General features: G+C 37.1%; 1 protein-coding gene across 2 annotated transcripts in view; it reads right to left on the bottom strand.

The window, feature by feature from the left end:
• Positions 1 to 1,438: 1,438 nt before the first annotated feature.
• Positions 1,439 to 27,905, bottom strand: part of npm1b (nucleophosmin 1b) — a 36,358-nt gene continuing 9,891 nt past the window's right edge. The window contains exons 8-11 of one of the 2 annotated variants that reach the window (XM_022683548.2): positions 24,165 to 24,248; positions 12,183 to 12,290; positions 9,954 to 10,028; positions 1,439 to 6,684 (exon numbers count right to left, since the gene is read on the bottom strand). In XM_022683548.2, the coding sequence (XP_022539269.1) occupies positions 6,640 to 6,684; positions 9,954 to 10,028; positions 12,183 to 12,290; positions 24,165 to 24,248 (312 nt within the window). In that variant the 3' untranslated portion in view covers positions 1,439 to 6,639. Of the gene's footprint in view, positions 6,685 to 7,516; positions 8,684 to 9,953; positions 10,029 to 12,182; positions 12,291 to 24,164; positions 24,249 to 27,905 lie in introns of those variants that run through there. The other variant, XM_049484050.1, reaches the window with a different exon arrangement.

Here is a 27,905-nt window from a genome sequence, read left to right as displayed (position 1 = left end):
ATCCCTAACCCTAATTCAAATGCTAACCCCACCTCTCATATCCAGCCCCACCACCTGGACGAGTGGTATTTGGCCTTTTTGTGGCAAGATCAAACCTGTAATCGTTTAAATATCTGCCTGAGACTTCATGCTGCGTTCAGCGGCCATGTGTGGAGCACATCATTTGTTATTTTTCTATAAGCATACTTCTTAAAATAAGGTAGTACATTAAGAAAAGGCTTTTGAAGAAGATTTTTTAAATTATCTTTTTGCAAACTAAAGGGCTAGATTTTCACTGTGGACAGTGCAACTCCTGGTTCCCATCAATTCCAATAAAATGTGTAGTAAGCAGTTACGTTTCTTTAATAAGGGTGGGAATCACATGGCATCTCAAAATATATTATATCCCAATACATTGCCCACATTAACAATATCACAATACTGTGGTTCGATATATCGTAAGACAATTCTCAATGACACTTCACAGCATCTGTTTTAATGAAGAGGATTAAAAAAAACCCTCCTTATTAAGCAAATATATGGAATTATGGATTTATTGGTTTCAGTTTCAAAGAATTCGACAACAAAACGGCCGAAATGATATAGGACTATATAAGATGATAAAAGATTAGCACCACCAAATGGAGTAATGAAGCTGTAACGTAAATATTAAGGGTGAGTCTTATGGCGTTTCGAGTTTGAGTTCCTGTCTTTTAATAAAAATACTGATATTTTACGCCTTGCATTGTTTCGACACATGTAAGTGCAGCTCTGCAATTACACTGCAAAGGTGGAAATGTCAAGGCAGGAATACAATGCTCAGCAGACCGTCACTGCAACGCAGTTACTTTTTTGGACTATAACGTAGGCTAAAGTGTAAGCTATGCATTTCTACAAAATGCTTCACTAAAAAGCTCAAAATAACTGTTTATACAGTATCTTCACATTCAAATTCTACAGAAAAGTAACGCAGAAAAAGCAGGATACCTCTTAAAGAAGCGATTGAGACAGTCCTAACTGTGGAACTGAACGTCAGGCAGGTCACTTTTCTTCGGAACATCTACATGCGAACAAGAGTTGCACCTCTGTTTATCAATCTCCAGGAAGGCACATGAGAAATTGCTTAATAAAAATATACGTCGACCTAAACATAACTCAGGCTGGCCGAGTTCTGCTGCAGTATGTATTGCACGTTCATTGCTTCATTTGAGTAATGAACTGTATATTTAGGCAGGTATACGTAAAAGGAGTTTCAGCACATTAAGGAAGTAATCTTCATCCCAATCTGGATCCATCATCGTCATCCTGAATGAGGGTTTCTGTTGTGCGTGTGGTGCACATGGTGCGAGCCAGGTGCCAGGGCAGACAAGCCGAGGGTGGTGGTGCAGTGGCTGCGTCTGCTCTATAAAAACCCGCTTTGTGCAAGGCTAACATGTTGAAGACAAGGTACGGCACGAAGTCTGGGTCAGTTTCATTTTTATTCCTTTCGTTCCAGGGACATTAATATACAAAAATCAACAGGCATGGATACGCTGAACCAATTTAGCTCATGCAAAACTTCAAACTAAGTAGTTAATACTGTAATAGTAATAAAGAAAATAAACAAAACAAAACTCAACAGAACACAATGTATACTTTATGTGGAGGACTGGCTGTTGAGATGATTTCAGTCATTAATGAAATTTGCTTAGGCCATCTCTTAACTGGACTACCTACATCTGGACTCAGTCAGTAAACGCCGATTTATACTTTTGTGTTGAGTCAACGTAGAGTCTACACTAGCGGTGTGCCATATCATATCGTACACGATAATATTGCCAACATTTTTGAATATCGTGAACGTTATTATACTCTAAAAAATATCGTGCCATATCACCCACCCCCACTTATTACATCAGGGTAATACTTTTTTCCACTGTTTTCATTTTCCATTATATATCTACTAGAATAGTACTAGATTATGTCTGTCCAGTATCATTTATTTTACTTTAATACTGGTTACATGGAGATATTTAGAGTGCATTATAAGTCATCATGACATTTTGGATCCTTGACTTCTGTTACAAATCTGATCAAATTCTTGTATTTTTTAAATATCTCAGGTAAGGGTGTGGCATAAATCGTATGCAATAAAAAAAATAAAATTTCATTTTGTTGCAGTAGTGTATTCTTGAAAAAAAAAAAAATAATTTATATCGCCACGATAATACCATGAAATATCGTGATTTTATTTTGATGCCATATCGCCCACCTCTACTCTACACCGCTTTAAGCATTTGTACCTATGTAAAGATAGTAAGTGTATCTCTGCCGACCAAACAAACCTTCTGCGGTCTGCGCACAGGACACATTTATGCATTTAGGGTATATGTAGGCTATGGCGTAGATTTGACACAAAAGCATAAATCTGCTTTTAGGTTGTGTCCAGATGCTAAGTTCTGTGTGCACACTTTAAAGAGAAATGAGAACTTATCAGGTAACATATTAAATGTTATTTACCATTTTAGTGTCACAATTGAAAACATTAACTCTTCAGTTAGACACAGTAGCTATAGTTGGGTACATATGTTTTCCATGACTCTTATAGAATACAAGCTATTTCACTTGTTAACTCTTAAAAACACATTAAAACAAAGATCACTCATGTTTAAAATCTTCTTGAAACTTCCCGAGTAATGCTGCATTTCATTTTTTTCTGAAGTCAGATGTTGGAGCTGGGAATGACATCAAACCCAAATTTAATTCTTTACATTTCATCATTCAGCCAATTTTACCAAAAGTTAGAAAAATACTTCGGTGTTTCCCACAACTGATTTAGTAATTATTTATCTGTGTTTCAAGGCAAATCTATTCCACTTTAAGTCCCATATTGCCATTGTTAGCTTTGTACCAAGTTAGCATTGTTAGTGATACCAGTTAGCAGTAACATCCAATATTTTGGGCATCCAAACTCAATGAAATCATATCCACTTGGACCTGTTAATGTGCAAAGCAGCCATCTTGGATTTTGTACTATGGGTTGGTGAGTTTCTTCCAGTTATTTCTAAGCAGGAAATCTGATTTCCTGTTGAAATTTCCTAATTTTGATCATTCTGACATCAGAGTTAAAATGGAATGCAGCATTAGTACCACAACACTTATAATACAATACAATTACAGTTTGAACTGTAGAACTAAGAATTAAGAACTGAATGAACAAAATCAAACTTAAAAAAAAAAAAGGACAAAGTAAAAGATCAGCACATTAGCTAAACTGCTGCGAATCCAAGCACTACAGAAACAACTTAAACCAATATAACCATCATTCACTGTCACAGTGGGGTAACGGAACCATCTAAAATGATCACTTTTTATGACTCCAGTTTGTACGTAGAGAGAGGGGCTCAGCTTGCCGTCACTTCCAATTTTCAGCCTGTAAAAGACAGGGGAGCTATGGAAGCTCAGCCAGACGACATCCTCACAGCTACAAGGCCCACTGTGAGGCAGACGGAATCCTCAGTCAGACGGAACACTTTTCAAGCCAGACGGAATGCGCGGGACCAGACAGAATCTTCGGCAATCTTTCAGCTGCCATGTTTGCACATTAAAATGAATAGCACTATTTACAGAAAATGAGCATAACCTGAAAAAAAAAATCATTGGGGGTGGGGGGGTGGGGAAGAGAAAAACACCAAAACAAGCTGGCCAGAAACAGGTACTGTAGTGCAAAATGCTAACCTGCTTAGATACACCAGGACTTTTTTCCAGAACAAAATATAAGCACACTGGCCAGTAGGGGTGTAAGACAATATTGATATATCGAAGTATCGCAATATTCCGTTTTGTAATACTGTACTGATTCTCAAAAAAAAAAAACAAAAAAAAAACAACAGTATCTATTCTTAATTATTAGTTCACATGTAAAGATTGTTGTCAGACAGTTTTCCACCTTTATTGTGTTTAAACCCCGCCCACTACAGAGTCGCCTTACTATAATCGCCTTACGTACAGTATTAGAATATTTTGCAATATATTGCAAAATGTAGTTTCTTGTAAATGAACAGCTCTATTGGCCAGTCTCAAACTCAACTCAAGCTTACCTATCTCATGACCAATAACTGAACAGATGCCTTTTATTAATTAGAACTTATTTTCTACTCAGCATTTTTATATAGCTGTCTTACCACACAGACCAACACTGTGGAGAGCTTTAGCTGCAGAGATCAGGTTAATTGATGATTATTGTAATATCTAACATTTGATTAAGACAGTATCCCAATATATCATTACATATTGAATATCGCAATATACAGTTGAGGACGATATTATTAGCCCCCTTACAAAATAGTCCTTGTTTTCTAAGGATTTTCCAAGTGATGTTAACCAGAGCAAAATAAACTAAACACAGCTTTTTTAGACATCATAGTTTTATTTTGAATGCTTACACTATATTGTATTCCACTCAGAAATGAAGATATTACACAAAACACAAAAACTATCAGGGTCAAAATTATTAGCCCCCCACATCCTAATAGTTAATTGTGTATCCTTTTTGCTGGATTACTGCCTGCAGACGTTTGTTGTAGTTTACAACAAGTCTCTCACACTTCATTTGAGGAATCCTGGCCCATTCTTCTTTGGCAAATCTCTCAAGTTCCTCTAGATTCGATGGTTGTCTTGCATGGACATTTTTCTTTAGGTCACCCCACAGATTTTCTATTGGATTTAAGTCAGGGCTTTGTGCAGGCCATTCAATGACATTCACTTTGGTCATCTGGAGATAGTTCTTCACCAGAAGGGATGTGTGTTTAGGATCATTGTCATGTTGGAAAATGAAGTGACCTCTCAGACCCAGTTTCACAGCTGACTGCTTAAGGTTCTCTTTCAAAATAGTCACATATTTTTCTTTATTCATGATTCCATCCACCTTGACAAGATTTCCAGTTCCAGATGCACTGAAGCATCCCCATAGCATAATACTCCCACCACCATGCTTCACTGTGGGGATGGTGTTCTTTGGGTTGAATGCCTGTCCTTTTTTTCTCCAAACATAAGCAGTGTCCCTGTGGCCAAAGAGCTCTAGTTTAGTCTCATCAGACCATAAGACAAGCTTCCAGTATGAATAATTTTTCTCCAGGTTGTCCCGAGCATACTTAAGTCTTGCTTGAAGGTGCCTCTTCCTCAAAAGTGGAGTTTTTCTTGGTCTGCACGCTCACAGGTCATTCCTGTGCAGAGTTCTAGTGATGGTCTTCTTAGAGACTATGATTCCTGATGTGGCCAAGTCATTTGCCAGTGCCTTGGAAGTTAATCTGGGGTCTCTAGACACATTTCTCACTAGTATTCTTTCCAGTCTCTCTGAAATATTTCTCTTTCTACCTCTGCCAGGCTTGTTCTGCACTGTGTTGCTGTCTTTGAATCTCTGAATGATGCCTCTCACTCCAGTTCTTGACACTTGGAAACGCTTGGATATCTTTGTATATGCCTCTCCTGCTTTGTGTGCATCAGTAATTCTTTTTCTCAGGTCCAAACTGATTTCCTTTTTTTTTGGCATGTTGCTTCCTCAACTGCCAGCTCCATAATGAGGCTTTTATACCATGTTTTAACTTAAATAAGTTAATTAACTTAACTTAATTCAGTGCAGTCATCTGTTTCACCTGATCACCTTTATGCACATCACCTGAGAAGGTAAAGCACATCACTGCACAAAAGTGGCTTGTGTGATGACTTAATAAATGTTAATTTCTTAAAGGGGGCTAATAATAATGTCCCTGGTCATTTTAGCTTATTCTTACATAATAATATTTTGGTGCACAAATATAAATATTTTGGTCCTTCAAATGAAAAATTGTATGTTCAGAAATGCTCTGTTAGAACTGCCTTGCTCTGCTAAAAAGGATCTTGCCAGAATCTTGAGGAGACTTAAAATTTCATAGGGGGGCTAATAATATCGTCCTCAACTGTACCTCTGTATGGTCATACAGATTGTATTGTATTCTTGCCAATACACAGCCCTACTAGCCAGTTTCAATTTGATTCCTTTAGAAATACTATTCCTATTTCTAACTGAACAGATGCATTTAACATCAGATAACTCAACTCAAATCAAAAACTACCTCTAATAATTCTTACTATCTTGCTTACAACATTAACCACCAATGAATTACTTACAGTATCCCAACATATTGCGATATATTGAATCATAGTCACTTTATAGTGATACACATTATATTGTATCACCAAGTTCTTGGCAATACACAGCCCTACTGGCTGGTCTGGATTTGCCAGTGTTCTTATACTATACTATTCCTATAACTGGACAGATGCATTTCATTCATTTGAACTCAATTTCAACTCAGCACAAAAAAAAAAAAAAAAAAAATCACCCTTAATAATATTTTTATATAGCTGTCTTACCACACTGACCACCACTGTGGAGAGCTTCAGCTGCAGATCAGGTTAAACGATGATCATGATCTCCCTGTCACTAGTCTGTGTTTTTCTACTCTAAACTGTCTCATTATGCGCCGAGCAGAGTGGACGGATTCCATTCGAGTTGGAAGAGGCCAGAATTCACAGCTGAAGGCAGTCACTGGATATCCTTAGTCTTCTGGTACATCGGGGGGTGTGGGGGGGACTCGGAGAGGGGAGGGGGAAAGAAGGGAGAGCTGGAAAATGCTGCCATTACTTTTTCAGTGTTTGCACATAGTTCCAAAGGTCTTTGATCACCTGCAAGGAGAGAAATGGAGAGGGAAAGGGAGAGAAGGGGGCGAGGGAGAGAGAAAGAGGGAGAAAGAGGGGGATGGGGTAGAAAAAGAGAGAGCGAGAAAGAGAAAGAAAGGATGAGTTAGCGGGACTGGAAAAGAGTCCCTCTCATGTGGCGAGTCATTAAGATGCTTAATAATTAGAGCAGCATGACTCAGTTTTGACTAAAAAGATCCACATTAGCGCTGGCCTGGGGGATAGCAGGGGCCGCGCGAGAGCGAGGGAGAGAAGGGCGGGCGAGCGAGACTCGTACATACCAGAACGTATGACTAGTGCCTCTCTCTGAGAGACATGTCTCATATCTCTGCCTGCTGCCTGGACCAAAGTGCTTCCAGAGCTGGGTCCACACACATACACACACACACGCACACACACACACACACACAAATACAAATACACACTCTCTCTCTCTCGCGCACACACACACACCACCCGTTCTCCATCAGAGAGTACACCTGCTCGGCTCCGGGTTTGGAATGACACGGTCCTGCTGCACTAATCGATGCTCTGTTACACTGAGGCCGCAATGCATCATCACACGAACCTCATTATAGATGGAGCTGACACAGTGTGTGTGCCCCTCCTTAAACACGTGCATACACACACATTCACATTCAGATGCATGCAAACGTACAAATTGTACACACACACACACGGTTACATACATTACTGGTACAAGTCAATTTATGTATGCGTAGACATATACATATTTTAAATTCTGCACAATGTGTGAACAATGTGTGTTAAAGAATAGGATACAGAGGCAAGACAGACTAATAATGAATGACCTGAATGATGTTATTTCCTCAGGTTTAATGAAATCGTTAATAGTTTAACATCTAAATAACTCGAAGGGGGGTCAGGAATGAAGAAGTTTTTTTTGACTGAAATGAAGGCATGGTGGTCTGGTGGTGAGAAAGTTTGCCTCTTGGTTCTAGGGTCTTGGTTCAAGTCTCTATCTGAGTCAAGTTTCTTTGTTCTTCCCATGTCTTAGTGTCAAACAATTATTCAATAACTAAGATGCCATACAACCATTGTGGACTGCAGGAGGTAAAGAAAAAAGTAAATATTTCCATCTGGGAAAAACATAAGAGACCACTTAAAAGTGATGGTTTTCTCTGATTTGACCAAATTGAAAACCTCTGGAATATAATCAAGAGGAAGATGGATGATCACAAGCCATTAAAACCAGGAGTGGCATAAAGTTATCCAAAAGCAGTGTGTAAGACTGGAGGAGAACATGCCAAGATTAATGAAAACTGTTATTAAATCAAATATTGATTTCTGAACTCTTAAAACTTTATGAATATGAATATACTTTTTTCTTTGTATTATTTGAGGTCTGAAAGCTCTGCATCTTTGTTATTTCAGCCATTTCTCATTTTCTGCAAATAAATGCTCTAAATGACTATTTTTATTTGGCATTTGGGAGAAATTTTGTCCATAGTTCATAGAATAAAACAACAATGTTCATTTTGCTCAAACATATACCTATAAATAGCAAAATCAGAGAAACTAATTCAGAAACTGAAGTTGTCTCTTCATTTTTTTCCAAAGCTGTATGTAGTCCACAAAAAAGTGTTATTGTGACAAGCCTCAGCCAAGTAAACAAATGCAAAGTTTTAAATGGCTTGTTTTATTAATATAATTATTCAGTGAGAGCAAATGAAAAAAAAAAAAAAAACAAAACAAAAAACACAGCATGGGCTTCAATTATAACTCCTCTTGCGTAATACTAACCCCAACAAAACGAAAAAGATTAAAAGATTCTGGGGTTTTACTGCAGGTCTAGCTGCCAGCTTGGTGCAGTGCTTCAGTCTGCACTAAAGAAACTCATCTTCATTTTTCGCCCTGAAGTGGGAAAGCCCATCCAAATACTGATTATCTCTGATCTAGCAGTAAGTCGGAGAGGCCTTGAAGCTGCTGGAGTGCCTGGTACCAACAGCATACCTCCATCCAGTTCCTTCATTAGGGAGCACAAGAAACACTTTACAAAGTACAGAGAACAGAGAGAGAGAGACGGAGAGACAGACAGAGAGAGGGAGATAGAGAGAAAGAGAGAGGCCACTAAATCATGAATAGAGATGTTAGCCTTGGCAGCTCCCTCCTCCCTTCTCTCTGTGCTGTGAGAGGGGAAGCCTTGGGCATATTTCATCCACCGCTCTGCAGGCACTGAACTGCTCTGGAGAAATGAACAGACGAGGAGAACGGACAGAGGGAGGAACGGGCGCTGTCAGACGCTCTTTAGCGCGTGGCCCCACTGACTGCAAAAAGTCAAGATGCACTCTGGTCTGAGAGCCTACTCTCAACTTTAGTGCAGAAGGACGTGTGATCTTTCAAGTGGAGCGAGTTTGGTCGCTTCATCAATAGAGACATCTTTACTATGATGATGTCCAAAACTACAAGAGGTATGCACATAGCGCCATAGGATAATTCATCATCAATATACATCAGAATACATATCAATAATGGTGATGTGGTTTTTAAGCACCTATATCAATATGTTTGTTTCATTCATTACCTGGCTGAGACTCACACTGTATCAGCAGCTACAGGCTGGTGTAGCATATCAAACAGCAAAACTCATCCTATCTAATCAGTGCAGTTCAATCAATCTGCCATCAACTTTTAGGGAGTAACGCAGCTCAGAAAAAAGTTAGCAAAAAGTTAGCAAAAAAGTTAGCAAAAAAGTAGCAGCTAACACACTTCAAGCCTCCCGAGGCCAACTGTAAGCAACTTTAGCTAGAGTCCAGCTGTTGGCATTACGACTAACCCACTATTCCTGGCTTCATATTACGGGTTCACCAATCTGAGTTCGTCTGAATCGAACAAAAGTTCATATTTCAAAATAAAGAGTCCTCAGTATTAAATAATGACTGTATATTTCAATATGTATATATCTTTCCTCTTTATTTGGAAATACAAACTTTAGTTTGATGACATTTTTGTTTGGCTAAGTAAACCTTCAAAAAAAAAAAAAAAAGCCAGATTTGTAATTTTCTTGTATTTATGTCTTTAATTAAGATACATTTTGGTAGACCCCCTAGAAATAACATTCTACATGTGTGACTTCCTTATTAATACTTCACAATATGTATTACATTATAGACTATAACAAAATAAAATGCTGTAATTTACATGTTGGCCATATAATTCAGCTCTACACATATGTATCTCTACTACGAAATGGGAACAGATCAACCAGAAGAACCTGGGAGGAAGGTGATACTTACTTGTTTGTCTACGATCTTGAAAGAACTTCTAGCGAAGTTCTCAAACTTCTGTTCCGTCTTTGGAAGTGGCTTGCCCTGTTCATAAAAAAGGAAAGAAGCGTTAAATAGGTTAATTTTCAACACCTCTGTTCCGCCGCTGAGCTTTGAGATCTGGCTGAATTACAGCCAAGTCATCACTCTGCTGATGAATAGGGTCAACCGCGGGGTGCTGGACTGCCCGTACTGAGTTCATATTCTTGCTGTATCTAAAGTCTAATTCAGCTCCCTTATCTATGACTGCTGACGTAAACAACTTAAAACATCCGTATCTACATACACTTCCATCAGCCCAACTCAATCTAATGCTGAATTCCTAATCCAAACATCTTCATTGTTTATTACTGTTATGATGTACAGAAAGCAGCGCATGGTTGTGGGAACGAACACATTTTCAGCTCATGTTCAGATAATCAGCTCACGCTGTGATATTCTCCAGAGTAGCACTGCTGCTGGTAGATAAAATCAGTACGGTCCTTTAGAATCAGGATTCTCTAATGCCTAAAGAATCAGCCGCACTCCAGAGGATCAAGGTGGTGGATGACTGCCATGATTACAAGGATCTCCGTGTGCAGTTGTCATCGTCAACATCACTTTGATCCTCTCAGGAGATCCTCTCATTCGGCCAGGGGCATCAACGCCCAACTGCGTGTGTGCTTAGTGGTCAATGGAGGTCAGCGCTGATCAGTGTGTGGTGGGTTGATTGAGGAAGTGAGCTGGCTGGCCCACGCTGGTGGCTAATCCCGAAGCAGGCCCAACGGAATGATGCGATTTGGATAGCATGAGCACAAAACAGGACTGTGCTAATAGGAAGCATTATTTCCATTTGCTAACACTTTGAGAGAGAGATAACCTACTCACTAGGGAGGTCCCGGTCACTTTTTTTTTTTACCCTAAGTCCGAGTCATTTGATTTTGAGTATCTGCCGATACCGTGTCCCGATCGGATACTTTCCTTTAAGGTTATTGGTTTGTTTTTTATTTTTAATTATTATTAAAACAATGGTATCAAAACATACCATTTTTATCATAAATTACTAAATCATAAAGTACTAAAAATGTCACAACAGAAATTCTGTGGTTAATCATAATTAAAATATGATTTGTTTAGTTTTTTCATGCTGGTAGTTCCCTGTATTTTGACAAGGATATAGTATTAATAGTGTACTGTATTTTAAGGCGCACCATACTATAAGGCTCACCGGATTATAAGGCGCACTATCAATAAACGTATATTTTCTGGTCTATTTTCATAGATTAGGCGACCCGGTTAATAAGACACATTTTAACTAGAAGTAGGAACAGGGGTGTCACAATATTTTCCTTCTAATTCAGCAGGTCAGTTGTAAAGCTAAGCTAAGTTAAGTAAACAAAACTGTAAAAACAAATGAGCAATGGATGTTAATCTACACAGATTTCTCTCTTGAAAACTGTATATTTGGGTGAGTAAAGTGCTTTTGTTTATTTACAGTAAGCTCAGATTTACAGATTGCCACTAAAGCTGGAGTATTAGCATGTAAGCGGTTAGCCGCTACTTACCTCTGAATGGCCAAAGCGCTCAGTGCAGTTAGTGGCTAATGCTAATGCTGCTCCAGCAGTGCTAGATAGGGTAAGTAGGACTGGTATGTTTCATTACTTTAAGGAACACATTTCAGCTATTAATGAAAAAATATGGTTTAGGGTTTAGTGTCTCTTTAAGAACGTGTGTATATGTATAACATGTAACATAACTTCATGCCAGTTGGTTTCACATGTTCAGACGAATCTGAAGAAATATATATATCTTCAGTCTTCTTCAAAAATAGTTCTGGGAACGCCTTATCTCTGATCTTTCTTTTTTTTTTGTGACACAGCATTATGGTATTTTCGATGACTAAAATGCATCCGATGAGTAATCTGACTGGCAATTTTTAATTAACTAACCACATCTACGACATGCAGTCAGAAAGGTTAAAAGGCTAAGGGGGTACGAAACCATGTTAAAAAAAAAAAGACACACAAAAGCCATTTTAAATCTAAAATCCTGTGATAACTACTATCAGTAAAAACACCAGTTAGCTTTGAATAGTACTTTTTCAGGGGAAATAAACAGCTTCAGGGGAGACAGTCATTGTTAACCTGTCGTAATTACAGGTGAACGCTGCCAGTCTCGAGTCAGAGGAAGCAGAGTATGAATGGGTAAATTTCTGCGCACCTCTTTAAATGCTGTTTCTAGTCTGTTCTTGACTTCACTTGTGCTGAGCTTGGTGGAGGGTTTTCCAGAAGGCCCTGCTCCGGACTTGTCTTTCCCTTTCCCTGGAACCTGCAAATAAAGAAATATACAGTTATACCTCAGTGCAGAGCTCACAATCACACAAGCAGGACTTGTCTAGACATATTGTGTCAGATACCCATTCAGTTATGTGCCCAAAACCTATAATGTAGTAGATAGATCAAATAATAAAATGAGGGATACACCAAAATAAAAACTTTTGGCTGAAAAGAAAAATAAAACAATGCAACAATATTTTTTAAAGATTTGATTAAAGACTTAAATCCACTTTTTCACCACTGGATTAACACCATATATATATATTTTTAGACCCTTTAAAAGAAAAAATCAATTACAAAACTACCATTTAATTGAAGTAAACATTCTTAATAAGCCAGCAGACAAACCAACAAATTACAATACAACGCAATACCTCAGCAGGGCTGTTCTAATCATGAATTTATTTCAGCAGTGCCATTTTACTCACATATCGAGCTAGCTTCCTCTGCAGTGCCATTCTAATCAAACATGTACCTCAGCAGTGAAATTATAGTCATATATTTACCTCAGTTGTGCTGTTCTAATCAGAAATTTACTTTAGCAGTGCAATTGTAGACATACATTTACCTCAGCAGTGGTTAACTTCCAATGACAATACTAGAGCCATCAGATGATCCAGAATGCAGCAGCACATCTAGTCTTCAACCAGCCAAAACGGGCACATGTCACCCCGCTGCTCATTGAGCTCCACTGGCTACCAGTTGCTGCTCGTATCAAATTTAAAGCTCTTATAATCGCCTACAAGGTGATGACAGAACAGCTCCTTCCTACCTGCACTGATCACTCCTGAAGGCTTACGCTACCTCCCGGCCGCTGCGCTCCTCCAATGAACGTCGCTTTGCTTTACCAAACAAACATTCACACAAAGCAATCCAGACTGTTCTCATACAGAGTTCCCCAATGGTGGAACAAACTACCTTCCAGATCAGGAGGATCTCTTGCTATACTTAAGAAACTCCTGAAGACAGAGCACCTACTCTCCTAACACCTCTAACAAACTAACTACTTCTAACCTCATTTCCTTCTTCCCCTCCTTTCCTCCTCTATCCCATTATTTACCTTTGACCCAGTTTAGGCATTGTTTAAAGATGCTTTTACCTTTAACTTCCATTACTTTTGTACTTCACTATTTTAAATCGCTTTGGACAAAAGCGTCTGCCAAATGTAATGTAATGGACAAAGCAGAATGACTGGATAGCAGTTGAAATCTGAAAAACATTAACACGACACTAATGATCAGTTATCTGTCCTCTTCTCAACATCAACAACAAGCTGATTCCAGATCTATATTAAGATAACCTCATAGCAGAGACTGTGTGTGAGCTGGAATGCAGGGCATCATTCACAAGACCCAATCTAAGCCTAACAGCACTGTTTACCATTCAGTTCTATTAACTAATGGCCCAGTCAGCCCCAGCAAGGAAACTGGAGTCGGATTAAAGCAAAAAAAGGGGCACTGAATTCTCCACTAATGACATGACAGCACCTTCTGATAAATATGGCGGGGTACAAATTATCCTTTTATTGCTTCCAAGCAAGAGAGGACAAGCCTAAACCGTTGAGCAGCAGAGTGGGGAAGGGACTCTCTGCCAAGAGAAGGAATAAAGGGGTTGTTTTTCCAGTGTCGGCATCCTCATTTCCCAATGCCACAGTGTGTGAAAGGGGTCAAGACTCATATAATCAGAACTTTAACAGGACAAAAATAGAGAGCGGCAGCGGTGCACATCGCTACGCTTCACATACTTTTACTATTACTGTGGACACTCTTATTCTAGAGTATCAGATGTGATCAGAATATAAGAAAACCCTGTATGTCTCTGTTTTAGGGTGTCTCGATTGGGGCTGGGATGACTTGTTTAAATAAAATTTCTTATCAAAATATAGCAATTTGCATTATGTGCACTGATGAAAAGACAGCAGCTGAAAACACTCCCAACACTAGATAGATAGATAGATAGATAGATAGATAGATAGATAGATAGATAGATAGATAGATAGATAGATAGATAGATAGATAGATAGATAGATAGATAGATAGATAGATAGATAGATAGATAGATAGATAGATACTTTATTTATCCCGAAGGAAATTTAGGAATCAGTAGGGATTCAGTTAACATTTGGCAACTCAATAACTAAAAAACTGAATATTTTATACAGAACAATGATGAATTTATTTTACATCATATTGCAGTGTTACCTCTAACGTTCTTATTCATCATTTTAAGTAGCAATGGCAGGCCCACACTCCATCCCCTGTTTTCCAGACGTTAGATGCAAGCCATACAGTGGCCAGGATAGGAATGTTAGCTAAAGTTGTACTAGCTAGCGAGCTAACTTAGCCTTAGCATTTGGTTGTTTAACAAAGACAGGCTGCTTTTCTCTGTGTTAGTTCTGTGTAAATTACAAGTTAAACTGCAGTAGCACTGCTGAGGCAAATGTAGGGCTAAAATAGCACTGCTGGGGTACAAGTGTGGTTACAATAGCATTGCTGAAATAAGTTTATGATTAGTACTGCTATAGTAAGCGCATGATTAGAATTGCACTGCTGAATCAAATTAAGGAATAGAGTAGCATCAATGAGGGTAATGTACAGTGCTTTCTTGGTATGTCTGTTGGGATGTTAATGTTTAGTGTTTAACAGATATTTTTAATAAGTTCTTTTGCATTTGTATTGTTTTACATATAAATGGTGGAAAATTAATGATAACTTGTGAGAAAAAAATGCAGTATTCTGCCTTTAGAAAAATGTTTAATTTTTTTCTATTTCGGACAAACACCACCAACAGCACAATAAGTCTTCATCGCCCAAAGATAAAAGTAATTTCAGCACCTCTGCTAACTTAATTTTGCACGATGCACTCTTACACTGTTATTTATAAGTATTATATTTCTATGTTTAATGTTTTACTTTGTTAGCTGCAATCGTAAGCTGCATAGGAAAATGCTTCCATCAGTATTAACAGGTTTTCATCTCTAGACAGAATCTACACACAGTAACTTGCTGTTACAGTAAATTACCGTTAAATCCTGGGTACAAACGCATGTCTGACAGGAGTTTATACAACCAATAGAACAAACAATGACAAGTTCGTAAAAAGGTGGTTGTTATTTAAAGGCTATGCATAATTCTGTTAAAACACATGATTTTCTTTTTTTTTAAGATGTTTTAGTTTTAGATTTTCTTTAAAAAATAAAATAAATTATTTTGCACACGGCCCAGCTTCTCACATGAGCTGACATATAATCTGCGTGTGGCAGAGGTTCACAGACACAAGTGCTGTGTATTACACAAGCGATAGCCTGTCCATACATGCTACCCAGCCTGGAATCCACTCTGATTGCAGGGTGATGGACAGAGTCTTGTTTTTCCAACAGCGAGATGAGGGGATTGGAGGAGAAAGAGCATGAGAATCGATTATGGGGAAGCAACTCAAGCCCTAATGTCTTCACTTGCTTTCCTAAACCAACATAATAACCAGGCATTCGGTTTTAAAGCAAAGCGCAAACTTGAAGGAACGTCTAGAACATCAGTGTCCTGCCCTCTTTTTCCTCTTTAAAGATTGACGTGTGTGTCACAGATCAAAAGGTATCAAATTAAAGGACAAATGTGTGTGTGCGCACACATACACACACACACACACACAGGCAGACATATGCTCTCTGAATGCTGGCTATAGGCCATGGGCCCAGTGTGGTGTAGTCATTATAAAGCTGGGTGTTTTTTTTTTTTCTTGGGAGAGGACAGCTGTGGACCAGAGACAGCTGATAGGCAGAGAGTGCAGCCAGCTTTTTAATCTGCAGCAGACGCTGATTACAGATGCCATGGGACAACACTTAATGACTAGCACGCCACCATTTGATGTAATCGTCCATTCTCAGTGCGTGCGCACACACACACACACACATAGCTGAGACACGTCAGTGTCTCCTCTTTGACACTGCTGGATGCCAATTTATGTAGGCGTTCTGGAAGTCAGAACTTTGCTCAAACACAACTTTAGCGTCTAAACAGTGTTTATTATTTTCAACCTAGCAATCAGAATCATTAACTGGAAGGACCCAAGAAAAAAAATACACTTTTCAAGCATCACCTGATTCAACCAGCATCAACACCATGCTGTGCCTGGGTGTACTGTAGGAAAACATAAATAGGTTCAACAGCGGTGGCCAAAAGGCCCGTCACAATAATTACATAAACTTATTGTACAATATATGTATATGACCTCAATTATTTATGATGACCTCAATTTCACCACTTTTACTATTTAACATTAACATAAATGAACGGGTATGTCAAATTTGTTTTATTTTATTATCTTTTTTTATATATATTTAAACAGAATCCTTATGACCAAATTCCAATTTCTTAATAATTATAAATGTAAGCAAAGGTTTATCTGTAAAGAAAAAAAGTGAAATATTTCATGAAAAGAACACCTCACCAAATGTTAAACATGGGGGTGGATGGATCATGATTTAGGATTGTGTTGCACCCAGTGGCGTTTAATTAAACACTAGCAAATTCTGAAAGCAATGGTTACACTGTCTGTAAAAACAAAAGATTAAAGAATTGGTGAATAATGAGGAATGGAAAGCGCGAAAAAAAAGTGTTTTGAGGAATAAAAAAAATTAATAAAAGAAAAGAGGCAACTGCTAAGCATGGTGGTGGTAGCTATTCTTTTTTCTTCACTGCAGCATTTCAGCTTTTTTGGGATGTGGCAAAAGTCATGGTATGATTACTTTTGATGGCAGTTTCTGTCCCATTTTGATAGTAGACATGATTGTAGTTTCTGTCTCATGGTATGTGGCATGTCAGCATACATTTTTGACCTTGTTTGGTTAATTTAAACTAAATTTCACCCAATTACTATACCACAATGAGTGTCTGTAACCATCCAATCACTTGTGGGTTTAGCTTGTAGATTTACATTTAACTGAAATACTGTGACTTCCCTGTAGAGGAAGAGTTGAAGAGTTTTCAGCCACCTTCTGTAATGCTTGTTAAAGGTGGTGTTGCACTGTTGCTTTGGGCGCTTTTTACTTTTTTGTTGTTTTTAAACTTAAAATAAGGAAGATTTTAATTTTAAAATGAAAAAATATAATATTCCTGCTTAAATATTTCCCCAAATAATTTATTTTTTACTTTATGCTTTTGCAAGTCAGGCCATTTTTACACGTGTAGCAAAAATTCTCGCCCGAATGTTTGCATGCCACTGTACAATTTACAGTGCACAAAGATATTTCCCACATGCTGTATGCTAAGCACTAAGCACTGTGTTTTATTTTTTTTTAGCAGGGGCACAGAATGCTGTTGATTAGACCATTTGAAAACCATCCTGCCAGTTGCAGAGAGTCCTGATTTCAATTAGCCAGAAGTGTTGCAATCACCAGACAGCAGATGATACGCATTTTACAAGCCTCCCACCTGTTTAGAAACAGAGACATCATGCCTCATCTGCTACGCATCACTCTCTGCAAACTCAAACCCAGCTCCACTTGGAAAGCGAGAGAGAGAGGCCCTGTAAACTGAGCACGATGCTTCAGATCTTTCTGAAATGTGTTCCACAGGCTCACAAGCTGTGGCACTGAACTGCGTGTCCAAACTGCTGAGATTACATGTTTTGCTTAAATGCGGCACCTGCAGGACGCTGAGCTCCGTGATTATTCGCGGAATCTGGTGTAGCTGTCCTGCAGTGCTCTAAACAATGATCCAGCTCAGTGGTCTGATAGGTCATGCAGCAGAGGGTGTTGAGTGTTGAGGAAAAGGTCGTCTGTCGCTCGATAATCACAGAGCACTTCGTTTCCGTTCTGCTTAAGGCCTGAAGCAACATCAAACACCGAGCGCTAATGAGGACTAATGGCAGAGGAGTGGCCCACCGGATATAGGGGGGTGTCTTAAGTGTGTGTGTGTGCATAGTGGAGGTTCAGATGTGGATGAAGTTTCTAATCTTTGGGGGAAGGAGAAAAAAAGACTTACATTAAAATTAAGTATTATATTACAGTCAACATAACATTCCACAGGTGTGTACACTAGAGCTGTAATACATTAATATATCATCCCGTTATTTCAGGTTATTTTTGTAATATCAATATTCTTGGTGATATGACAAAACACAGAAGAATACTTTAGAATTACTTATTTCAAGAATATACTCCTGCATCAAATAATAAACTTTTATTTAGTTTAACACATTAAAATGTTCAGTATGATATGATAAGTAAATTATCTTTTGACTTTGAGGCAACTAATGATTATTTATATTATTAGTTAGAATATTACATTTAGAATATTATTAGTCGATTAGTTAATGATTATTTCTGTTTCCAGTGGGTACAGCTCCTGTTCCTAGATTTCTCTAGACATATCTCTATAAACTTTGTTTTAATAACTATTTTATTGATTTATTTTAACATTTTATAGATACAACCATTCATAATCTCACCTTATTTTATTTGCCCCTTTTGCAGTTTTACATTGCATTTCTACACAGCTTATTAGCATTTTATTATTTTGTTATTTTTTTAATGTGTCTTATTTTTATTGTTAATTTTAATTTACTTGTTTATCTTATCTGTTTGTATGAACAGCACTGTGAGCTGCATTTTTATGTATGAAAGGTGCTATACAAATAAATATGTTTATTATTGTGTCATCATTATTACTGCTTCAAAACAAACACAAAAAAACTTTTAAGTGTGAAATTTGTTTGTCAATTAATCGTTATGGCCCTATGAAATTTATCCAGACTCAGATGTTGTACAAAATGATAATATAACAAAATAATGTGACAAAAGTAACATAACCCGAAAAACTACCATAATACTGAAAATACAGAATATTTAATGCATAAATAAAAACAGCAAATATAACCAATTAATAAACTAATACCACTTTAGAATACTGCTATTATAATTACATGAATATTTTTTTCAACAAGTATAACCATGTAAGATATCATGTAAGATATGATATGGCACATTCCTAGTGAATACATGAGTGTGCATACACTCACATACACTAACACACATACACACCTATATGTGCACATACACATTTAGACTGCCCCAGGCCGTACCAGGTGATTAGCACTCCTCACGACAAGCATCTCTTAAGCTAATAATGTGCTAACTTGGCCTTTTTTTTCGTTAGGTCAAGTGAACTGACACCAGGAACAAAAGGAGGCCAGATTAGTTCAGAAAGAGGAGTGTGCACGCATATACACACACATATAAAGAGGTCAAGTCTGCCCTGAGGGGGTGATTTCCACAGGTAAAATCTGTTTATCTAGGAGGAAAATGTGTAGTCTTTGTTTGGGCTGGTTGTTCTGCCATCACTGTGAATTAACTGCCTATTTCAGGTAATTGGTGACGAGGTTCATTTAACAGCTTCAGCCTGTTTAACACAAAAAGCCTGAAGGACATCAAGACAACTTTTCTGACCTTTCTCACAGTTCTTAAAAGATTGCTAGGGCCTTTATTATAGTGTGCATCTGCTCAGACTGTCCACTAAAATGTACCAATGCCACCAATTTCAGGTAATAACAAACACTACTCAATACATACAGAGTTAAATAAAACACTGTAGCCTGTATACAGTGTCTACCAAGGTCAATAAAGCTTAAAATTCTGACAAGAATAACAAAATAAATTGCAAAATGTATAACAAGTGACTGCATAAATATTCCACTTTTTATTTATTCAATATTTATAAGATGCACCATTGGCTACAAAAAAAGCACTCTGTCTGTGTAGATAGGTTATTGGCTCAGCCACTCTAGAATATGCATCTTGTTTTTTTGGTCTACGCTTTGAGTCACTGTCGAGCTAGAAAATGAAAAGGAGGTGCATTTCTCTAGCAGGCTGAATCAGATTGTCCTCCAGGATTTCTCTGCAGTGTTTTTCTGCATTTAACTTACACTCTACCTTTCATCCTTTCAGGGGCCTGCTGCCAACAACGTGATGCTGCCACCACCATGCTTCACTGTGTAGCGTGGTGTGGTGGTTTAATGTGTCTGGTATTCCTCACTAGTCTTATTATTTCACGGCTTTGGCCAATTTGTGATTCTGTGTTACAATAAATCTATGCCAAAGCCGATCTTGCATATGCATATCTTACACAGAACAGTGTACCCTATGCTATAGATCAAGGGTTAGCAACCTTTTGTCCACAACTCATGGCACACTTTACCCAGCACAAAACTTTCCTTGGCTTCCCAAAATATTTTATTTGCAGCTTAAAACCAAATAAAATGTCTAATCTTGTGATAGGCACTCACTGTTTTTTTTTTCTCATTTTGATTTATGCTGCTTTTCTCTGTTCTCTCAGTTAAGAGTAACAGTGGCTGCTTCACTTGTAAATGGTCCAGCTTCAGCATCTTCTGTTGTCACAGAGCCTATTTTTATCTATTTATCTGAGACATAAACATGTTTTGCTTTGTAATAAATTAACCAAAAGATCTGACATCTTACATTTTTGCTGAACTAACTACAGCCCCATTGCAGTACCTACCACAGGTTAAAAACACTGCTATACAGTATTTTAACCTGACATTCGCCTCCCCAGAAATGTCATAGTGAAGCAGCAATTGTGATTGGTCGTATAAGCCTTGAGGTCACGACTACACATTCTGGTGTCAATGCTTAAATGCAGAGCAGCACAAAGAGGAGAATGCACAAGAATAAATGCACACAGCAGAATAGTCCACATGCACAAGCTACATTGTAGGCATAGACGTTGTGTTGACTCAAGATTTAAACAAGTCATATTTCTTTCATTTTTAATGACTGATTTAACTGAATTGCAGTGGGTGTTCAATGACTCTCCGAGTTGTGTGGAGTATTCTTTTGTCTTAATAGTTAATTTTTTTAGCAAGATCCAGTAACTGGACCTTCCAGGCAGGTGTCTTAATTCTACAAATCACTTGATTAACTGTTTGACCACTTCCATTAACTGAATGGACCGCTGTCACTTTAAAGAGGAGAATATTACTGTCACTTATAAGAAGATAGGAGGGATTACTTTTATAGGCACTATAAATGCATATATATTGTATATATACACACTTCATACACACGCGCACACAAATACACTTCAGATCCAGACAGTCAGTCACTCTGCCAGAGCTCTGGGGCTCACAGACGAGTTTGTTTTTAATAGCGAGCCGCAAACGACCCTTTAAATTGGATGTTTTGGGATCTGAGCCACCAGCAGCTCTTTAGAACGCTTTGCGATTTCCTTGCCTGGGAAAACAGTGCGGGATAGCTTCAGCCTTTTCCATGCTCTTTCCATGCACTGAACGCTCTTTGTGCCTGAAATGTCAAGGCAGTTTCTGTTTAGTACCCCTGATTATTAAAAGTGTACTAAGGTATTTTGGGCCCACTATCATCAGGACACATGAATAACAGCTCTGTGGATTTGGGACCTCCCATGTCTTTAAAGGATTGATTGGGTTGATGTTCACTAATCAGCCTGAGCTTTGAAAGTTGTATTCATTATTATTTTCAAAGCCATTCCTATCATTACTTAGCTGCTCCTTTTAGTGCTTTTACACTAAATGCTAACAGACACTGGAGAACAAGGGTATCATAAATTTCAGACATTTGTACAGCTGGGGCACATTCACAAATGAAAAGACTTTTAAGATACAAACTAATATGTTCATATGCTGGAAAAAGTGAAAACCTAAAAGCAACTGAATTGGCTTTCATAAACAGTCACACCTTAAAAAAAAGGCGTCTAGTAACTGTGTAGTTACACATTAGCCATCCATGTAACAACTGGTAAATTATGCACTGATACAGATTTATTGCATGTTATGTAATTACACGTCAGTCCCAGTTAGACACAGCAAAATATGAACAATGATATTTACTACTGAAAAACAACAACAGCCCTAATTATATTGCAGACAAGAGCTACTGGAGAAATGTTATGTATTATTATGTATTATGTAATATGTATTTATTGGTTACACTTTACTTGGATGGTCCATTTGATGATGCTCAACTGACATTCAACTGAATGTCTAATAAATGCAATTAAACTGAAAGGTGTAAGTAAATGAATCTCTATTGAATGTAACCCAACATCCAACTCTAACCCAAACTCTAATCTTAACATTTTAGCATTGGGTTTAGAGTTAGATTAAAAGGTAAGGTTTAGGTTAGGGTTAGGTGTAGGGTTATGGTCTATGTTTTATTATTTACATTCGACATATGTTTAAGTTGCAGTTAATAGACATTCAGTTAATTGTTATTTGAATGTCAGTTAAGCATCAACAAAGCCATCAAATGGACCATCCAAGTAAAGTGTTACCTATTTATTTATTCCAAACACACTATTACATGTGACAATTTACACACATCACAACATGTAATTACTTGCGCTATTACACATAAGCAGACTTTAAAAACTTTTGCAATTATATAACCTGTACAACTGTAATAAATCTGTAATCTGTGTACCAATAGATACACTGTTATTATATGGATTGTTAATGTGTAACTACACAGTTATTAGAGACACGTATTATAAAGTGGGAACTATTGACCTTAATTAATCCAATAATTTAATTTAAGAAATAATCCAATAATAATAAATAAAAAATATAGAGCAAGAATGTTCTTACATACACTTGTTGAATAATCATTTTGGGAATATTAGAGAATTTTTTTTAAATAAATCTTGAAAAATTCTTAAATTCTTTCTGCTGCCAGAGTTTTAACCAAGACTACGAGAACAAAGCACATCACTACAGTCCTAAAATCTCAACACTGGCTTCCAGTTAGTTACAGAATAGACTTTAAAGTGCTGCTGAAAGTCTATAAATCACTAAACAGTTGTTGCCCGGAATACATTGCAGATCTGTTTAGAGAATATAAACCCAATAGATCTCTTAGATCCACGGACTCGGGTCAGTTAGCTGAACCCAGAGTTCAGTCTAAACATAGAGAAGCAACTTTTAGTGATTATGCTGCATGTAACTGGAACAGACTAACTGAAAATCGTAGAAATGCCCAAAATGTGGAATTGTTTAAATCCAGGTTAAAGACTGTACTCTTTCTTGTGCTTTGTGCTTTTAAGTAAAGCACTTTATTTCATTGCACTTTTTATTTTTTACCCTATTATATTATCTCGGCTTATTTTGTACAGATTTTCCTAAATTTTCTTTTTAATGCACTTTTTTTAACAATGGTTATTTTAATTTGAACAGTTTTTATTTCTTATTTCTTTTATTTCTTATGTAAAGCAGTTTGGACTGCCATTGTGTATGAAAGTTGCTATAAAAATAAACCTGCCTTGCCTTAAAGATTTCAGACACCCGTCATGTTTTTTTTGTTTGTTTTTTTTAAGTGGCTGTTTGTACTGTAGGCATTTATTCTGAATTTGGCAGCTTTTCCTAAACAATATGTGCCATGTCTGTCATTATTGAATTAAATCTGTGCAGTACAAAGAGAAAAAAATAAGAGAAAACTAAATCTAATCTAAATCTAAGTTTATAAAAAAATTGATAAAACCTTTAAGTAATGTTGGAGGAAACAATTGACAAAAGACAATTGAGCTTATTTATGTAAATATACAGCTCTGCTTTAAGAAGAATATCCACTTTTAAAATGCAAGATTAGACATTAATTCCAGCAACTTAAATATTTAAACTCATCTTCTCTACTTTTACAAGTGTGATGCTATTATGAAGTTAAGAAAATATTTAAAACAATTCATATTTATAGTAACATTTTATATTACAACAATTGACTAGAGCAATTACTGTAGCTGAGCTACACACATACTACTTATATAAACATTTAAAATCACACAATGTATAATCATTTCAGAATCATTAGATCTTGTTGTTCACTCACCTGGTTATTGGGCTTCTCAGGTTTGCCGTCTTTTTTCCCAGGAGAACCATTCTGTTTATCTGCACTCTTGCTTTTCTCTGTGGCCTGAGAAGAAAGAAAGAGAACTTCACAACCTGTCTATCCTGGACTATCACAAGGAAGAAACAGGAAAACCTGCATTAGATACGGTTACAAAGCTACGGTGATTATGGAAATAAGGCAATGTATTTAATTAAGAATATGACTACTGCTTTGTAATGTTTAAATGACCCATGTGGTCAGACTGCAATACATCACTTGATAGACTGTAGGCCACATAATACGTCTTATTTTTAATGTACCATAAAAGAAGCTTTAAATGGTAGCAGAAGGCATTTTTTTAACTATTTAATTGCAATGAGAATTTATTACAATAAAAAATATAATTGTCATTTTAAAACATAGATGATATAATAACAATGCAGTAGATTGTTCATATTAATGGCCTCTCCTCGATAAATAAATGGGTAGTCATGTCATGATAATTATATTATTGATTCATTGTATAATATATGGATGATGACCTCAATCATTTTTGCTTTCCTTAACAATGAGAGAACAAAAATGAGGATGAGCCAGTTTGTTAAGTTTTATTTTAAACAACATGTTACCCACATTTTAATTAATTAGGCTATTTAAAAAATGCTCCATACTCAAACAAATACTATTTTACGCTATATAGAATATTTTTAATTGCATTAATATTTTCCCCTTACATCACTTACAAAAATGGGTCTTAAAATGTCAAGATAGTTTGTTTTAAATCAGTAATTTTTTGTCAATGTTGTATACAACATTGACGCACTAAGACTGTGATTCTGTATAAAAACGATAAAATGTATCAAAAATAATCTAGCAAATTCCTAAATTGTACAATACTTAATGCATGCATATAAATATAAAACAATTATACAAAAAAGTTGATAGCAAAACAAACACAAAACATACAGAACACTGCTATTACCTAGATACAGACTGTTCAAAATCATGATATTACTGTGTTACAAATACTGTGTAGAATACACAATATATCGTCACTGTCCAATGAAAAACAGGTATCTCCAAAACAGCAAGGGAAAAAACCTTCTAAACTTTCAGTGGAAGTCAACGTATTTTAGGTAATTTTAAAGTTCTTCTATTGGTCCGTTCATCAAGAAAGGTTGGCACAGTGTAAGGGACAGTTTGTCTGTTCAAATTATGTAGTAAACTAAAAATCGACAAAAATGGAGAAACTTGTTTTTCATTGGACAGCGACGATTATTTCATAAGTAGATATCATTTGTGAAGAGCAAATATTTTTAAATATTAATTAATTTAAATATTTCCAGTTTAAATATAGAACAAACTACTTTTTACAGAGCAAGAATGTTCTTACATACACTTGTTGAATAATCCTTTAGGGAATATTAGAGAATTTTCTTTAAATAAATCTTGAAAAATTCTTAAATTCTTGCTGCTGCTGTTTTAACCAAGACTAAGAGAACAGAGCACATCACTACAGTCCTAAAATCTCGACACTGGCTTCCAGTTAGTTACAGAATAGACTACAGAATAGACTACAGAATAGAATAGACTTTTTCAGCAGTGCTGCTGAAAAAAAAAGTAAAGCACTTTATTTCATTGCACTTTTCATTTTTTACCCTATTATATTATCTTGGCTTATTTTGTATAAATATTTACAAAATCTTCTGTTTAATGCACTTTTTTAACGATGGTTCCTTTAATTTGAACTGTTTTAATGCTTTTATTTCTCTTCTCATATAAGTAGATAACATTTCTTGTGAGAGGCCTAAATTGTGAAGAGCAAAACAAGAACATTTTGATTAGTCAAACAATCAAACAGTCAACATAATATAATATAATGTAAGTCAACAGAATATAATGTTTAGCTACAGGCTTCGCCCCTCGGCCGTCCTGCGTGTTGCCTGTCGGACAGTGCCTGTGACACAGGCCGTAATTTCCTGTGCTTCTGATTGACTCGTGCTTTATCTGTGTAACTGAACACTCTCTTATGATCTTTTTAGGGAGGTTGTCAGTGAGGAGTGATAAAAGTGTTGGGTAATTTGTGGAGTGTGTAGCCTGTCGAGTCATGGCCTGGAGGGGCCTTACACAATACTGTCACTCCTCAGCCCTGCGGAGGACCATAGAGTGTGAGTAAGTAAGTGAGTGAGAGAGAGAGAGAGAGAGAGAGAGAGAAAGAGAGAAAGAAAAGATAGATGAGTGAATAAAAGTAAAAAAAAAAAAAGAGTCTAAAAGAGACAAAATTAAAAAAAAGACAAATTAGGAGAGAAAAGTGGAGAGAATGCCAGATAAGGAAAGAAGGGATCAGAAAAAAATAAGAGAAAGAATGTGTTAAATGAGTGTGTGACAGCAGCGTTTAGCTGTCATCCCCCTCAGGGTAGGAGGGAGAACTCACAAAGCAGGTATGCACTTCCAAGCCTTTGATCTCCCCTCTCTCTTACACACACACACACACACACACACACAAACAAACTTTAACAACATTACAAAACATATACTCCATTAAATCCTTATATGCCCATATACTGCATATAGAGCCTGAATACATGCCCAATCACACACATTAATAACATAATAGTAACACGGACACAAATATTTTATACAATATTCAGAAATGGGACTATTTACATATCAGCACATATTCCTACAATTAATTGATTTTTTTATTCTTATCGCAATATTACTGTTCACTTTAAACACACTAAGAGCTGAGATAGCGCCTTGAATAACAGTGAACACAAACTGCATTACCCACGTGCAGCAAAAGAGTGAGCTCTTCATGCTGCAGACTGTGCTTAAGTGACCTGAAGAGACCAAAATACGTCTTAGCCTATGAACATTAGTGTAGTTAAGCAAGCTTAGAACCAGTCAGTTGAAGTCAACTTCTGTCAACTATTATAAGCAACTGTCTAAAGCTTTATTAGAGTGGAGTTTAAGCTGAGATTCGAAAGACCACAAAAACATAGAGAGAGCTGCTTGTATGCTAATAAGAATAGCAAATAATATGGCAAACCCCCCATATGACTATCAAGATAAGCTAAGTATGGCACTATTCCACTGTGCAGCACTGCTAGAAGAAACAATTGTCAAATAAGAAGGAGAAAATGTATCTATCTACAAATCTCAACATTTAAAGAATCTGCCATGCTAGACAAGTGCTGTGTACTGACAAACTCAACATAAAACTTCATGAGTGCCTTGAAAACTCTTAAGCATGAGGGTGGATGCATCACTCATTGGGGCTGTGTTGCTGCCAGTGGCACTAGCAATATTATGCGGGTAAACAGAATAATGAGTCCACAGAAAAGGAGGATGGTTTCTGCAACAAGAAAATAATCCAAAACATAACCTAAAATTCACTCTAGACTACCTTACTACCTGAAGATTTAGAGGAAGAGTTCACAGTTTTCATGTATCTTGGCATCATGTTCTCCTCCACCAGTCTTACCAGTGGCGCAAAAAGGGGGTATGCAGCCTATGCGATGCATATGGGCGCTGCACTGGAGGGGACGCCAAATCCAAGCCCCAAATAAATTTGCGGAGCGCGGTGGGAAAGTAATGACAGGACGCTGAGAATTTTAAAACGCATCTCACCACCAACCCCCCACCCACCCCCGGTGACAATTTTGAAACGCATCCCACACTGCCCCATTTTAAAACGTGTCTCTCCCCCCAGGTGCGCAGATATTACTTTGGCATACA

The sequence above is a fragment of the Astyanax mexicanus genome, chromosome 10, assembly GCF_023375975.1.
Source record: "Astyanax mexicanus isolate ESR-SI-001 chromosome 10, AstMex3_surface, whole genome shotgun sequence".
NCBI classification, from domain to species: domain Eukaryota; kingdom Metazoa; phylum Chordata; class Actinopteri; order Characiformes; family Acestrorhamphidae; genus Astyanax; species Astyanax mexicanus.
This window is presented reverse-complemented; position numbering and strand designations above follow the sequence as displayed.